Genomic DNA, 17336 nt, shown 5'->3' with positions numbered 1-17336 from the left:
ACGTCTCTGTAGGCACCCTAGGCTCCGAGATCTGTACACAAAAACAATTGCTACCAACAAGGGTTGGCAACCCACTCAAAAGCAAAATAAAGTGTTTCAACCAATAACCGACGAGATGTGCGTAGGAGAGTTTTAATTGCACGGGAGGGAGGGGGAGGGAGTAGCAAGCTATCTCTGTTTTGTTTGAACATCAACAGAAGTGACGTATCCCCGCTATCGCTGATACAACTTTTAACTTAGTGTCTACGTCTGCTTGTTTGTCTCTTTTTCTGCCTGTGTTTTTTGGGTTTGGTGTTCATACGTCAGCCTGCATGTTGCTTGCCCAGTAGTAAAGTGTTACGGTGCATAAATTATGCTTCTTTTTTGTAACTAGGCATAGTGCCTGTCTGGTGCTGGTTGTCATTTGTGTGTGTTCGTCTTTCTTTTGTCCTGGTGTGTCTGCATAACATACTGTAACGTCTGCATAGGCACCCTAGCGCACCCTAGCGGCAGCAAATGTAATTTGCAGCCAGGGTAGTCTAGCAACTCTCCGTTGGCTTGCAAGCTAGAAAATGAAACTTCTATCAGGCCAATCACATCGTGTATAAAGTCGGCGACGGTTCCGCATGAATTTCCTGCTACTTGAAAACAAAGAAGATGGATGCTGCTGCTGGCGAACAGTGGTCTTTGAAATCGCGACTCGAGTTTAAACTTTTTTTAAATGTTTGATCAACTAGCCAACTAGCTCCGCTGGTGGGAAAATGCGTGGGACTATGAGTTGTAGCGCTATCCTATGCGTGGAAAGGAAATTTGAAAGAGAACTGTTGGTCAATACTTTTATAATAAAATAACAATAATAAATATTTTTGTACTTTGATAACCTCTGACTCGTTTCAGGTATTATTGCAGGAGTCCCCTCCCTTATCCCCCTTTGGTTATTTAATAAACTTTGATTTGATTGGAATTCACATTGTCTGCTTGGTGCTTTCGAACCTGTGTTAAACCTTCCTTAGAAATTCTCCAAAAGAAGTCCCTGGGTACTAAGGCCAGGGTGGCGTAGTCAGGCTACTGTGAGTGGCTCACAGCCTCTCTCTTCCCCCCTTACTGCTCCGGCCACACAAGTAGTTTAATTCAGTAGCGGTTCGATACCTACGTGGAGTTAATTTACTTAGGTGTTTTGTTTTTTGGGTGGCATATTCAAGGTTTTGACATTTAAACATGTCATGCATATTTGTATTTGTTCGTCTCCAGTTTATATCAGAAAGTGACAAATCTGCAAGCGGCCACATCTGTGGAAGACACGTCATCAATTATGAAACGTCATCAACGCAGCCAACATGGGAGCCAGTTGACATGTAACACCGGGAGGAGTCGGTAGGAAAAAACAAGAAAGAGTGCAAGTTGCAGTCGTGAGGACAGGGAAAATAGAGAGCGCAGCCGTGCCCATGAGGACAGGGAAAATAGAGAGCGCAGCCGTGCCCATGAGGACAGGGAAAGTTTTATGGAAAGGCCTGATTTACACGCACGGTTTGTTTTTCATAATGACATTTAAGTCTTAATAAAAGTAATTTTGGTGCAGAGTTTTGAAATTCATGTATTTTATATGTGTAATGCCAACAATAGTCACATGCTCCCTGTCCCCATCCTGAATTTCACCCATTCTCATCTATGTCAACTTTATTCTTGAAATTTCGAGTTTGATGATGATACGTTGAGATTAAAGTCATCATGATATTTAAACTTTATTCTCTAAATTTTGAGATTGAAATGTCGAGTTTACTCTCGCCATGGCAAAAAAAATGTTTCGTCATGTGTGGCCCTAATACTCCATTGTAGTTTTGAGATGTCGACACCGTTCCAACTCTAAAACGTCCAGCTGGAACCGGTGTAACTAGTTGGCATCACTGACCTTTGACATTTTTCCGCCATATTGGATTTTAGCGAAAGCAAAACAAATTGTTTGTCCGATCTTCACAAAACTTGACGTACACAATCTTCAGACCATGCGTCACAAAAGTTACTGAAAGGATTTTCGAAAGCGTTCACCATCACAGGGGTCACCTCTAGGGGGCGCTGCAACTGGCAACAATGTGTTTTGGCGTTTTGGATGTGCGTTAATGCATGTAACATTTGACCTCTATGCCCGATGTTGAAAAATGAGGTACTGTTGGAAACTTTGGATCAAGTCGAGTTCAACACACCATATTTCACTGCCTGAATATCTGAATGAAGTAGTCCCACAAAAGGAGGTCATGATCTGAAGAGCAGCTAAATGCCATTTCACTACATGTTTTACGACAGTATCTCTACAGATGTGACAAATAAAACCCTTGAATCCCTGATGATCTGGGCCATCAGATACATTAACTCTTGATAGTATGTAAATAGGCTATTTTCAGCTACAGTGATTGTGTTAGTACATAAGTGGACCCATCTGTCCGACTCCACAGTCTTGGACAGTAAACTTTGAAGGGCGCACACAACTAATTTCTGAAAATGTCAGTTTCAGACACATAAATGTGAACAGCAAACATTTAATTCCTCTCAAAAGGTGGGAAATAATTTTACTGTATGAAAATTCAGTAACATACACTCATGGTGAAACAGAGATGATGCGATTGATGAGTGATAGAAGAATAGTTTTCTGTACAGTGTTTGGCATTGAGGGAAAAGCTGCAGAACCCAAATCCAACAGAACATGACGGTGAATCTACAGCACTTTTCAAAAAACACTTCAAAATCCAGAGCAAATATTTTTTTGAAAACTCACAGTCTGAGCACAAAACATAACACAGCTAGGTGGGGGAACAAAACAATGCCTGTCAGTTCAAATAAGCAAATCATGCTAAATGTATGTCTTTTCCTCTTAAAGTGATGCTCGTTCGGCTTAGATGTGCAGATAATGAGGGCAAAGGCAATAGATGTCCTTCCTCCCATCAACACTGACTGGGATTTGACTACATTCATACTTTTGAGAGAGAAACAAAACAAAAGAAACATCTCAAAAGTTTTCTGTTGTAATTGAAGTCAAATGTGAAGTTGTGATGCTGGAAGGAGGAATCTAAGCAAGTGTGAAAACGCTGCTGTGTGAGGACAACTCCACCTAACCTCTTGCACGCCACTTGAAAGGGAAGCTTTTCTTTGGATACTGGCTCTGGTGACTTTGTGAAGCGGTGAACAAGCACACACAGCAGAGACAGGACTACTCAGCTCTTCATATTCAAATAAAGTCCTAAAGAACTTTACACTGACCAAAGGTGACATTCTGCTTAGACATTGTGTATAGTATGATGTTTGACATACATAATTCAGCAGTCATTTGTGGTGTGGTGTTATTCCATGAAAGGAATGATCTTGGAATGATTTATTTGAGACAAGCAAGAGAGAATGTTCTTCTATAGATGCATTACTCTTTACTGTATTGACCTGTCATACCATTATGATACCCTGCTTTTAACACCCATCTTAAAACATAGATTTTAAGTCAGGGTTGCACACACAGACTTGCGTGCACAAATCATGACTCCATTCTCTTACACACACACACACACACTTACACACACACACACACACACACACACACAGACAAAATAAAACATAAAACATGATCATACACTTCCAAATGTAGTGAATATCTCAGGTGCTTTTGAAGACAAGTTTTCTTTTCCTGTGAACAAGTTTTTCTTAATTAATTATTTTTCTCTTCTTTTTAAACTGACACGATCACTGATCAGCATGAAAAGTACATTAAAAAACAAAAAACAAATGACCGGTCATAAATATCTTATATAGTGCTCGAAGTGAAATGTCAAATGTCTGAGTTTCTCTCCGCTCGTGGCATTTGGTCCTTACTTCCTTCCATCCTTCCTTTCTTCTTTGTACTGCGCAATCCCACCAGCTATCAGACCTTGAGCCAAAAGCCAGAGGGACCAGACCCACCTCATTTTTTCCCATTTTTAAAGTCCAGTGAGCCCCTCTGCCCCATGGCTGTCACACAAAGGACGAGAAGCCCGTGACGGGAGTTCGCGAGCCTGCGGCGGGCTGTCCGGCGGGGGTGTACACGCCCCCTACACTGTGCTGGGTGACCACAGTCTGGTAGTAGGAGTCCGTGTCGCCGCTGGCACACTCCTCGTAGGCGCAGGCAAGCGTCTGCTTCAGGCCCTTCTGCTGCCGCTTCCACGAGTTGAAATAGGATGGGTCACTCATGTAATGGTTCACAAACGAGTGCTTGACCTGGTCCTCCTCACACTCACTCTCCGAGGCCTTGGAGAAAGAGGAGGGGGGGGGGGCAGAGAGAGGGAGCAAAGAGAGAGAATTGTGTTATTCAAATCCTGTGACAAACGGATTGTTTTTTTACAATTGTTAATCACTATGTGCCACTAGAACAAGTCCTGAGTGTTTTTGCTGGAAATGTATCATTTATAAAGCTTTCTTACGCACAGATTTGATCTTAGACGGTGCGATCCATGCCAACGCTCAGATTTATAAAAAAACGTCTTTGACGTGGAAAAGTGCTTATCTCCACGTCAGGTTCAAACATCACGTACGACCATTTCCTTGTGGTAATGCCGGGGTACTGCAAGTAATCTGAGGTCTAAGTGCGATGCATTTTCAAAATTCCAAGACCAACGATCTCATGTCTTTCTTTACCATATGCATGATCAATATCAGAAGATTTTTAAAGTCGTTTTGGACGCAGCTTAATGTTTCATGGTTTGGCATAAAACTGCTAATGAGAACTATAGCCCACTTAAGAAAGTGAAAAAATGAATAGCTTATTTCATAATATCTAAAAAAAACACCAAGACCTACGATAGAATGATTGAAACATTCTCACAGGTGATCTAGTATATTTGTATAGTGTTCTCACCAATCTAATATTGACCATAAAATGTCCAATTGCCCTCGTTTAGGAGAGGAAAAGTAGGCCTACATTTGCGCCAGGGATGTAGTGGTAAAATAAGAGGTGGGTGATCTATGAATTCTGCGATCTCGGTGAGGTGGACTGCGCCATGTGGTATCAGATTTAAAAGAAAAAGGCATTCAGAACATGTTTGATAATGGTGGAGGTTATTGTAAAATATTGGGAATATATTGGATAATACAGTTTTGAATGTTAAAAGTGAATAAACTCTTTTGAGAGATGGATAAACTCTAATAAGAGGTGGGTAAACTCTATTTCTGAAAATTCAGAGGTGGATAAACTGCGTTTACTCGCGTTTAGTGTCCACTACATCCTAATTTGCGCTAATAGGCCTAGTCCCAGCCCCGTAACAGAAAGGTAATATGAATGTAAGCTATACAATGTAGGCTATAGATATTTTAAATCTTATATAGCCTACACAACCAAGGGACGGAAGTTATCCTCTGAAAGCAGGACATCTTCATATATTGTTGCGGGGGAGTTGTGTAAAGAGGTGCAGAGCGCACACCTGTTTGCTTTTTTTGACTGGCAGTGCCCAAGATCAGATGACAGTACGTGAGTTGGATAATGTAGGCTAAAATATAAAGGTAGGTCTAAAGCAAACAATAAAGGACAATGTTTAAGCCATTGGACATTATTGAAGAAAACGGTCGCAAAGATATGCAGAATGAATGAAAGACCGGCGAACTAGGCTACTTTTTCTACAAAAACATAGCCTATCCTAAAAGAAACGTTAAGCCTACATGACATATCACGCTTATAATTTAGTCCTCTGTTTTGTAGGCTAAATCAGCATATTACCCTGGGTCATATTGGAAACGTACAGTAGCCTATACTGTACCATAACGTACATGATTATGCTGTAGGCCTAGAGGTCTTTCCTTTGGTAGGCCTACCCACTTTTCTTTTTCTAGAAAGTAGGCCTAAACATGCTAAATGTTGATTATTCAGATTACTGCAAGCAAGAGGAATGAAAGCGAGCAGAGGACAATGGACATGGATGCATACAATCTCTTTCCAGAAAGCTTTGCTTGGAAAAAACATAATTAGTTAAGCTATTCAAACTGATGCTTATAGTTAACATCAGATGGCATAGGCTAAGCCTATACAATATTTTCAATATATAATTTTACATAGGCTCCAGCTTTTAGGCCATTGATTTCATTAAAACATATGCTAATGATATAGATGAGGGGGTGTTTACAAGGCGGAGACCTAAAACCATCCGGCTGCGCACAAGTTGACGTTCATTTGTGATTTATAATGGGCACATCTGGAAGGGTGGCGACGACGCGTTTTTTTGTGCGCGTCGTTCGTTTTCTCTGAATCACACGTACGATCATTTCAGAAATTATCTAAGATCAAATGAAGGATGGTTTCTACGCAACCCTTTTATAAATGAGGCCCCAGCTGGATCTTGTCCCTCACTTGCTTGACTGGTTGGAGCTAGTGTTGCAGGGTGAGCGGTGGCAACGTGTGTTTACCTCTGACTCAGAGACCTCGGTAGGCCTCTCTGTGAGGGCTGTGCTCTCAGTAGACACACCGCCGTTGTAGTTGTTGCAGATGTCCTCGTCTGAGTAGCGGAGCCCGGCAGGGTTTGGCCGAGGAGGAGATCTGGGAAAGAGTGGAAAAAGAATGGCCAGGTCAGAGAGGGTGGTGCTGAGGTACAGACACATGGCCAAGTCAGAGAGGGTGGTGCTGAGGTACAGACACATGGCCAAGTCAGAGAAGGTGGTGCTGAGGTACAGACACATGGCCAAGTCAGAGAAGGTGGTGCTGAGGTACAGACACATGGCCAAGTCAGAGAAGGTGGTGCTGAGGTACAGACACATGGCCAAGTCAGAGAAGGTGGTGCTGAGGTACAGACACATGGCCAAGTCAGAGAAGGTGGTACTGAGGTACAGACACATGGCCAAGTCAGAGAAGGTGGTACTGAGGTACAGACACATGGTTGGTTGGGGGTTGTTTTTCCACAGCTGAGCTGTCTTCAGCTTTTAGCAAGGCAGAGCACAAGTACATTCCAAGTTAGTACACCTGCTGGTGTGGTTTCCTTGCTGCCATGACTGCATCAGTTCATTGTGCTGTATTCAGTGAGGGGGTACTGTGTTTCATTGAGGACCATTGAAATGCCAGTGCTCTTTTCTTATCAATTCTTATGGGATCCGAGGTTTTGTTCTGCTGAATTGAGTTGATGCACAAACAAGGAGGATTCATGCTGCATCGAATTATGGGTGTGTAGTGTGCAGAATATCAAGTCTACTGACCTCAAATTCCCCTCCAACCCCAAAACACTCATACCATAATGTAGTCATTAATGTCAGCAAGCTTGTAACTGCTGTGCAAGCCATTTGATTATCAATTACAGTGATAAACAAAACTGAGTCATTACTGAATTCTGTTAAAGAGGTGTTATTTATATCTGTATAAAAGCATATTGTTGACAGAAGGCCCGCATTAATTAACACAACATATCAATTGTCACCGTTATTTTTATGTATAAATAGTGAGGACACAGGGCTTTCTTCTAATAGAGCTCTTTTAATAGCACTCGGTTCTCTCACCTAGTCCCATTCTTGCGCAGGAAGGTGCTCTTGACATGCAGAGGTCGGCTGTTAAGCTCCAGTGCGGTAAAGCCTCCGTTGTCTAGGGTGACAGACTCCTCTACTGTCGAGACGGCTTTGCCTGCTGGGAGGTAGAGGTGTGTGGAACATCATTACCACATGGCAAGACAAACAGAGAGGACAAATGTCCACAGCATGCAACTGTCTAAGGCATGGAGTCATTTAAACATCAACTGAATAAATCAAAGAATGTTTACATAAATAGTTAATGGCCTTTCAGCAGTTTGCACACATAGCATGATTATGACAAGGGACACAAGCTGTGTTTGGTCGGCACTGCTTCAGTTATACATCCGGCCAAATAAACTCATTTAGTCTCTCTAATGTCCACATTTCAAACAGGGAAACAGACGCTGTGCATGTCAGAGGTAAATTGCTATTTTGGTTGACGGCCAGTTGAGTGGTGTAGCCAGCTGGAGGAGGACCGGACGTCGAGCCACTTCAGACTGGATGCTGACCAGGAAACCAATTTCTCCCCAACCCTAGGAGCTTTAGGCTGGAAGATCCGCTACATTCCATAGCCCACTTCTAAAAAATTAATTTGTGCCATCAAAAAAAAAAGGTTTCCAGAGATCACAACTAAGAGACTAAGAGTATCAGTGTCCCTCACATGTTAATGTAAGTGCATCAGTGAAGATAATAGTATGAACCTATCCAAGGAGAGTGGGGGTATATGAGAGTGAATGGGTGGGAGTGTGAGTGTAAATGTTGGTGAGTGTGCATGTGAGAGTGTGAGTGAGTGTGACAGTGAATGAGTGAGTGTGAGAGAATGAGTTTGGGAGCATCCTCACCTGTGCCACAGCTCTTATATCTCTTGCTCTGGCCGTGGAAGAGCAGCCCAAACACCACGATCAGCAGCAGGATCAGGCTGCTGAGGGCCAGGATGATCAGGAACCACCACTCCTCATAGAACGGCGTCTCCAGCTGGGCTACAGGTGGCAGAGTAGAGAGTCAAAAATCATTCACTATTTCATTCATCCATCCACCCATCCATTCATTCATTCATTCATTCATTCATTCATTCATTCATTCATTCATTCAAATCATTACAGAAGTTCTAAGATGTCTGTGAAACATATTATGGTTTTCTACCAAAAGTACATGGAAAAGGAACTTATCCTATATTTTACTATCTATTCTTCCAAGAAACAAATAAGAGAACAATAATATTATACCGCTTTTACTGTTTGGGTATTTTGAAAAGTAAGGGCCATATTTTGCACCCTGGCGCATGGTGCAAAACTCGTTTTCCACCTGGTGCAAAGTAGATTTTCTTATTTTGCATGTTTATTTTTTAAACAATGCGTCAGGGGTGTGGCAATTAACAACTAAGGGAGTGGCTTAGCGCATTGTCTTAAAATCGCTATTGTTCACCAGGTCAGAAGTCTATGGCGAGTTGTTTATATGTTATTTTAAGAGTGCATTGTCAACAGTCATATTGGCAGGTGCTCAACGCACAATCCTTCTATCATCCATGAACGCATACCAGCGCACGTCCATGCAAAACATTACAAATTGCACGATTACAATGAGAAACATAATTAGAATAAAGATATTACGAAATACTGTACATCTCATGATGAGTAGTTATTAACCAACATTTGCAAATTGGTAATGATGGTTAAAAGTGATTAGGGGAGAGGCGAGAGACACATATGGAGCACAGCTGAAGACGCACTGTCACGAGATATAAGCAACTCCTCTGCAGGATAAATGTTTTTTTATTCAGTCATTTGAGCAATATTAGGGTAAGTGTTGCTTTTTCCAGCCCTTTGTTTTCGATGGTGTGACGCCCCGGCTTTGCCGTGCCGTGAGGTGTTACGCCTTTTCCTCCCTTTGCCTTTATGGTGCCTCTGAGCACTAGGCATATTGTTCCTGTTTGTCATGTCTGTCTTTCGACCTGCAGGAGGAGCTGGAGGGTTCAGTGGTCTCTTGTTAATGAGGGGCGTGGCTCTGTGTCAATGGACTCCAGAATAAAGCCTGTGTCCTGTGGCCTCATTCGGCCTCTCTTTTCTGTTCTGGCCTGACGCTGCTGAGAGCTGGCTGCGGCTGTTCAAATTGCCTTTTCTTTATGCACTACACATAGTCTACACATTGCTGATGCGCATGACACTTTATGTTATCTTTTGTTGCTCTTCACTTACTGACTTACATATTTGTAAATAAATTTATGATTATTATTTAAACGTTATCCGACGGTGTCAGTCTCCCTATGTTCCCTTTTGAGCCAAGGTGTTTGTGACAATGGTAACCCATTGTCAGTCAATAGTGAAAGTAACTGCATATAACTGTCTTGTCATTGACTGGCACCATGGTGAAGTTAGTTTCACTTTGTCAATGAGTTCAAATAATAGAGGAGTGCAAATGCGTGAAGGTTATGCTAGGTTTAAGTAAAGCATGGTTTAGTGGAATGACTATTTCATACGGTCTCGCAAGCAGCCTCCTTCAAATGCGCCGTTGAATGTCAAAATACAGATGCATTTATTTGACATCACGCTTTGCGCCGTTAAAGGGAATGACAGATGTCATTCTCATTGGTTTAAATGATGTTACGCCCCAAACACACCCATGACTGATTAAAAAAACCTAGGAACACCTTGTTGCGCCATGCGCTCCACGTTTGATAACGAAAACCCTCCCGATGTGGACTGGACATCCTACTAAATTTGAATGAGCTTTTGACGAGTGACGATGCGCTTTTGACGGTCATGGCCCTAGGTGTGTGTATGTGTGAAATGCAGAGGGCGGCAACATATCAGAGGAAGTAAAAAAAAAAAAAAATCAACCCTTAAAAAACATGCTAGTAAAAGTCACCAGCCATCTGCTTGTCTCTGTGTTCAAAATCCTTGACATGGGACGTTTGATTTGGGCCCTTGGGAGATCATGTGCTGTATAAACACATTAGTGTCTCACTCACTACTGAATCCAAACAAAATAGGATGTTTTTTTCTGCTGTTCTCGATGCATAGAGCCAGCATTTGCAAGTCAAAAGACAGTAGTGTCCGTATATCAATCTGATTTTGACATCTGCACTTCCATCAAACAGACAACAGCCCAGTTGTGCCAAACAAACAGTGCTCAGATATGTGCAGGGATGACAGATGGCTGGCTGGCTTGACACTGAATGACAGTGGCAAAAGCTCACTGAGAGGCTGAGGCTATGACACCTGTATATTGATTTTTCTTTTCTATTTGAACTGGTGACACTGGAAAACACCTGCAAACAAACAAACAAAAAAAGTATCCAACAAAGTCTGAATGGTCAACTATTACTATATATGGCTAGACCCAGAGATATGCATGCTGAGTCATGATTAGATTTGATCAACTGGATGCTCCATCAGACATCAGAGCCATGTTAAGTCTCACTGCTGGCTCATACCAGTCCATGTGACTCCTTCACGTTTCGACACACAGGATGTAGTTACGTAACTGATGGAACTCATCTGCACACCCAAGCCAACTCAGCTCAGTTCAATTTAGTTTATTGATACAGCGTTATTAACAATATAGATATTTTTAAAGGTATATTTTTGGGCTCTTTAGCCTTTAACGGACAGAACAGTGAAGCGTGGACAGGAAATGAGTGGGAGAGAGAGATGGGAAAGGGGTTTGAATAAATGACCTCAGGCTGGATTTGAACCTGGGCCCATATGTGCTGCTGGACATCAACACTACTGCTGACACACGGCTCCCCCATCAGTGAACGGATTTTAAGAGCAACTAGAGCACGATAACTTTGTATTCTCATTAAGGTCAACACTTACATCGTAAAAAACACTCCCGAAATCTCCTCCTGTCCCTGAATTACTTGACCCTCTCTGTACCTACTGCACCTTCGACAGGGAGGATCATCATTTATGACCAATACTGGATAAGGAGGGTCATAGTTTGTGCTTGCGTCAGTCACACACATACAGTAGACACACAGGGGAGGAAGTGCATGGGAGGAAAAACAAGGCAATTATGGATTAATGATCAGCTATAGTGCTAAAAACACTCCAATTCACTGAGATTATGGATCAATGATCAGCTAGTGCTAAAAACACACCAATTCACTGAGACTATGGATCAATGATCAGCTAGTGCTAAAAACACACCAATTCACTGAGATTATGGATCAATGATCAGCTATAGTGCTAAAAACACTCCAATTCACTGAGATTATGGATCAATGATCAGCTAGTGCTAAAAACACACCAATTCACTGAGATTATGGATTGATGATCAGCTAGTCCTAAAAGCACACCTATTCACTGAGGCCTGACCTCTAACCCCACTTCCTTACCCCTCCACTGAAAGGCACTCTTTATATCTTATTACAGTGCATTAAAATGCACTGTTCTGTTATCCAAAGTCTTCTTATTATTACAGTGCATGAAAATGTGCATACTGTTATCACTGGGCTTCTTATCTATTATTACCTACAGTACCCTCCAGAATTATTGGCACCTCTGCTAAAGTTGACTAAAAAGAGGAATGTAAAATCATCTTTTGGAAATTGATCTTAATGCCTTAAGTAAAAAAATGAGGAAATATCCAACCTTTAAGGACACCAATTTTCTTTGTGAATGAATAATGTATCATAAATAAATAAAATACAGGGGGCATAAGTATTGGCACCCCTATGTTAAATTCCCATAGAGGCAGGCAGAAGACAGGTCTTGAAAAGGACACTTGAGCAATGTATTTTTGTTTTTGTAAACTTTATACTTTTTGAGATATTAACAAAAAACAAGCTTATTTTTCCCCATAGACTTTGCATTGTCATTATGACATCATAAAGGGCCATTAAAGCTGCAGTTGGCAAGATTTTTTGATCATATTCACTGAAACCGACACTATGCTCCGACAGAACAACATAAATCAGCCGGTTTCAGAAAAAAAACCCGCACTTCTACCTACACCTAGAGCCTGTTATTTGTTTTGCAAAAATCCACAGCTCCCGGTTCTTCTGGTCCAATCAGAGCAGGGCTGTGTGAGATCTGACTGTCAATCACAGTCTAGTGCAGTCTGATGTGAACTGACGAGCACGTAGGCTGTAGGCTAGTGAGTGCAGGGCAGGCTGATAACTAACCTGAACGTGTAAATTACGATAACAGCATAACTCCATGTCCTTGTCTTTGTCCTTGTTGCCTTAATGATTTCCTGATAACTTTCTGATATCAAATGAAAATGCAAACAATGTATGCCCAACACTGGACCAAATACCAAATGCAAACAATGACATGCCCAACCCTGGAACTGTAGCCTCAATTTTATGATTTAGGTAACGTGTTATTTATGAAGGAGAGTAAGACGACACCCGTGTCCTGCTTGTATGTTTATTAAATTGGTCCATCTCATCCCAAGGGTTTAATGCACGATCGGAATAATCAGGGGCGTCGCCAGCCGATTTTTCCAGGGCTTCAGCCCCGAATGTTTTGAGTGTAGCCCAAAATGTATTTTGCAACAAATATGAAACCATTATTCGGATCGTGCATTGAAACTGTGAGATGAGATGGACCTATTTATCACATATAAAACCAGGACACGGTTTCCTCTCACTCTACAAGGCTCTTAGGCTACAAGTTCAGGTTTGTTATCGGCCTGCCCTGAAAGTACTGCACTCACTCGCCTACAGTTTGGAGCTGGCCAAACAGTGCTGGTCTATCTAGGCTAGGTACTTTGCCTTTGTAGAATCCAATTAGTGAGTCTACAATGATTCGTTCTCCTTAAGCTAAGCATAACATGAACCATATGATGCATTTTGCTATTTAAAACGCCATGTTTGCTATAGGCTATATCCTTCGTTTTTTAAAGCACACAGAAATGTCAAGATAGCAACATGTCATGACATCCTTTAATTGTCAAAAAAGTGTCCATAATATGCAATCAAGGTGGCACAAATGAGGCTAGAGTCGGTGGATTCATATATTAAAAATGAGCAGGAAGGGCAGGCAAAATGGGACTTATGAGAACCGTTTAGACTCTATGGGCTAAGCCCCGAATGTTTTCAACTGCTGGCGACGCCCCTGGGAATAATGATTTCATATTTGTTAGTCAACTTTGCAAAATACATTCGGGGCTACACTGAAAACATTCGGGGCTAAAGCCCCGGCAAAATCGGCTGGCGATGCCTCTGGTCAGTTGTCATCAACTATGACTCCCGCCAACTGTTTCCTCTGCCCACAACTGTTTAAAAATAAAAGTCCTTACTACAATAATTCCCTACTAAATAATTTAACAATTTAAACTATCTAACTATGTAACTGTTCAGCCATTCCAACTGTCAGTTGTCATCAATTATGACTCCCACCAACTGTTTCCTCTGCCCACAACTGTTTCCAAATAAAAGTTTGTTTTGCATTTTCATGCACTAGTAATTCCTCGGAATTACATTTTCTAGTTTAAAGTTATTATTATTATTATTAGTCCCTATTGACAAATCAACCAATAATGGTTGGGCTACAACCCGTGACCCTGATCACAACTCAAAAGAGATTATCTCTAATGATGTCATTGTCTTATCGCCTTCTGGCCTCAGACTTCTCCATTGCAGTGTGCAATAAAATAATGCAATACAATGCAATAAAAAATACATCTGTCTACAACTAGAATGTAGTCATATGATACTGACTGAGGGCATTCGACTGATCAGTGTATTTAATGCTATTATTATTATTATTATTATTAATAAACTGGACAGTTCAATTTGTTTTGATTGTTTTGGTGTTTTGGTTCAATTATTTACAGGTTTTCTTCTACTGATGTAAAAATCCACCCTGTTCCAAGGGGAACTCAGCGGAGTCATTTGACAGATGCAAACTAGAGGCAGAGTCTGGCTAGTGGTCAGCTGTTCCAATCAGTGGTCATTATAAGTAAAATAAGTAAAAGCTACTCTAATTACAGCACTACAATTACAACAAACTGACTGGCCATCCCTGTAGCTCAAAAATTATGTTTGGGGTGTGGTGTGTTGCAGTTATCTCTGAGGAATTGCTGGAGAAAACAGAGAGAGAGAGAGATAGAGAAAGAGAGAGCACTAGAGACTTGAAGAGTGGGAGATGGGGAGAATAAATAGAGCACTGCAATTACCTGACATGGCAGCAGATGGCGCACTCGGCTCACCGTAGCCCATTTGGTTGATGGCGAGCACCCGGAACTGGTAGCTGACCCCCTGGCGCAGGCGATCCAGACTGATGACATGCGATGTGCTGCTGGGGGGCAGGTGCCTCACAAATGTGTCCCACAAGCCTTCATCTGACAGTTGTGGGAGAGGATTAAGACAAAGAAGGAGGAAATGAGGAAGCAAGGCAAGACAGAATGGGGAGGGTCACATGGTCAGAGATGACAATGTATTTCAGGGCATTGGCTTGCTCCAGAATTGGCATGTTCAGATCAGATCAGATCGGATGTTCTTGGCAAGAGGGGACCAGTGGCGCTTGACTGCAGCCGTGTTGTATGGGCGGCCGATGACTAGACTAGACTAGACTCTGGTGCTGCCTTTCCCCAGTGTGGGACCAGAGGCCCAAGCTAAACTGTGAGTGACCCCTCTGACTAAATATTCACTCAGGTTTAGAGCACCTGATGTTTTTGTTTATGTTTAACCCATTTATTGTAAGATGTTGTTTCCAAGACGATGTATACCACTTGTTGTAGCTGTTGCAGCTGCTTGATTCTATCCAAGGTCAGCCCTGGTGTTGAAATTATAAATAAAACACATCCCCGAGCTGTGTCAGTGCATGAAGGTCATACCTGAAGGCCGAGCCTCGATCACATAGCCAGTGAGCTGCCCAGAGCCCGAGTCTCCTGGCGTCCAGTGGAGAGTGAGGGCAGAGGTGGACTTGGTGATGGACATGTCCACTGGAGACCCTGGTGATCCTAAACATAAGCAAAGAAAGGGAAGATGTGAAGCTGTGGGTGGAAAGATGGAAGGAAGGATGCAGTATACATACAGTATCATGTCACATCCTCTAAGCTCCTCTTTCCTGTTCCTCTGGGACTTGTGAAACTGATTCATGTGGTAGGAGGCCACACATACGCTTAGTGCACTATCTGCAGAAGTTCTTGAAACCAGACTTGGGGAAAGTGGGAGACTAACTGATGAAATCAGCATACTCTACATGTGAGGACGCTAGAGATGAACTATCTGTGATATTGCATCAGCTGCCCTCAGAGAGAGTGAGAGAGAGAGAGAGATAGAGCAAGCTAGAAAAGCCATGCATATACAGAGCTAGTGATATCAATAAAATTAAAATGAAACATAAAATCAAGGCTCTCTGTTCCCAGAAGTTGTGCTGACCTGCTACGAACATGACCTGGGGCCTATATTTCAAAGTGAGCTCTGTAGTTTCTCTAACTGGCACCACACACTAGCCTCCCCAATATTTCATAATGAGAATTAATAAGCCTCAGGACCTGCATAAACAGAGTCATCGGAGGCAGGCAATGTTGCCTCAATGTTTCCTGGACCCGACGCCTACGCTGTGGTGACTTATTGATCAAGAGCCTAAAGATGTTCTTTCTATACCTTAGGTTATGGATGAGAGGAACATGGAGAGGAGATATGTCAAAAAAAAAAAAAAAAAAAAAAAAAAAAAAAAAACATGTTCAGATCAGATCAGATCGGATGTTCTTGGCAAGAGGGGACCAGTGGCTTTGACTGCAGTCGCGGTTGTATGGGCCCATGACTAGACTAGACTAGACTCTGGTGCTGCCTTTCCCCAGTGTGGGACCAGAGGCCCAAGCTAAACTGTGAGTGACCCCTCTGACTAAATATTCACTCAGGTTTAGAGCACCTGATGTTTTTGTTTATGTTTAACCCATTTATTGTAAGATGTTGTTTCCAAGACGATGTATACCACTTGTTGTAGCTGTTGCAGCTGCTTGATTCTATCCAAGGTCAGCCCTGGTGTTGAAATTATAAATAAAACACATCCCCGAGCTGTGTCAGTGCATGAAGGTCATACCTGAAGGCCGAGCCTCAATCACATAGCCAGTGAGCTGCCCAGAGCCCGAGTCTCCTGGCGTCCAGTGGAGAGTGAGGGCAGAGGTGGACTTGGTGATGGACATGTCCACTGGAGACCCTGGTGATCCTAAACATAAGCAAAGAAAGGGAAGATGTGAAGCTGTGGGTGGAAAGATGGAAGGAAGGATGCAGTATACATACAGTATCATGTCACATCCTCTAAGCTCCTCTTTCCTGTTCCTCTGGGACTTGTGAAACTGATACATGTGGTAGGAGGCCACACATACGCTAGTGCACTATCTGCAGAAGTTCTGAAACTAGACTTGGGGAAAGTGGAGACTAACTGATGAAATCAGCATACTCTACATGTGAGGACGGCTAGAGATGAAACTATCTGTGATATTGCATCAGCTGCCCTCAGAGAGAGTGAGAGAGAGAGAGAGATAGAGATAAGCTAGAAAAGCCATGCATATACATAGCTAGTGATATCAATAAAATTAAAATGAAAAATAAAATCAAGGCCTCTCTGTTCCCAGAAGTTGTGCTGACCTGCTACGGAACATGACCTGGGTCATATTTCAAAGTCGAGCTCTGTGATTTCTCTAACTGGCACCACACTAGCCTCAATATTTCATAATGAGAATTAATAAGCGCCTCAGGACCTGCATAAACAGAGTCATCGGAGGCAGGCAATGTTGCCTCAATGTTTCCTGGACCCGACGCCTACGCTGTGGTGACTTATTGATCACAGCCTAAAGAAGTTCTTCTATGCCTTAGGTTATGGATGAGAGGAACATGGAGAGAATGGGCAGGAGGGAGGGATGGAGACAGAGAAAAAGAAAGATGGAGTGAGAGCAGGAGA

At 42.4% G+C, this 17336-nt stretch overlaps 1 protein-coding gene across 1 annotated transcript in view; it reads right to left on the bottom strand.

Annotated features, from left to right (window-relative positions):
- Positions 1-2512: 2512 nt before the first annotated feature.
- sdk1a (sidekick cell adhesion molecule 1a) overlaps positions 2513-17336 on the bottom strand; it is a 251414-nt gene continuing 236590 nt past the window's right edge. Inside the window, exons 41-46 of the mRNA XM_048245387.1 lie at positions 16476-16601; positions 14602-14766; positions 8316-8453; positions 7465-7588; positions 6388-6517; positions 2513-4242 (exon numbers count right to left, since the gene is read on the bottom strand). Coding sequence (XP_048101344.1) covers positions 3970-4242; positions 6388-6517; positions 7465-7588; positions 8316-8453; positions 14602-14766; positions 16476-16601 — 956 coding nt within the window. The 3' untranslated portion in view covers positions 2513-3969. The remainder of the gene's footprint in view (positions 4243-6387; positions 6518-7464; positions 7589-8315; positions 8454-14601; positions 14767-16475; positions 16602-17336) is intronic.

This window comes from Alosa alosa, chromosome 6 (assembly GCF_017589495.1).
Source record: "Alosa alosa isolate M-15738 ecotype Scorff River chromosome 6, AALO_Geno_1.1, whole genome shotgun sequence".
Taxonomy (NCBI): domain Eukaryota; kingdom Metazoa; phylum Chordata; class Actinopteri; order Clupeiformes; family Clupeidae; genus Alosa; species Alosa alosa.
Note: the sequence above shows the minus strand (reverse complement) of the source record. Positions and strands in the feature narration are given on the sequence as shown.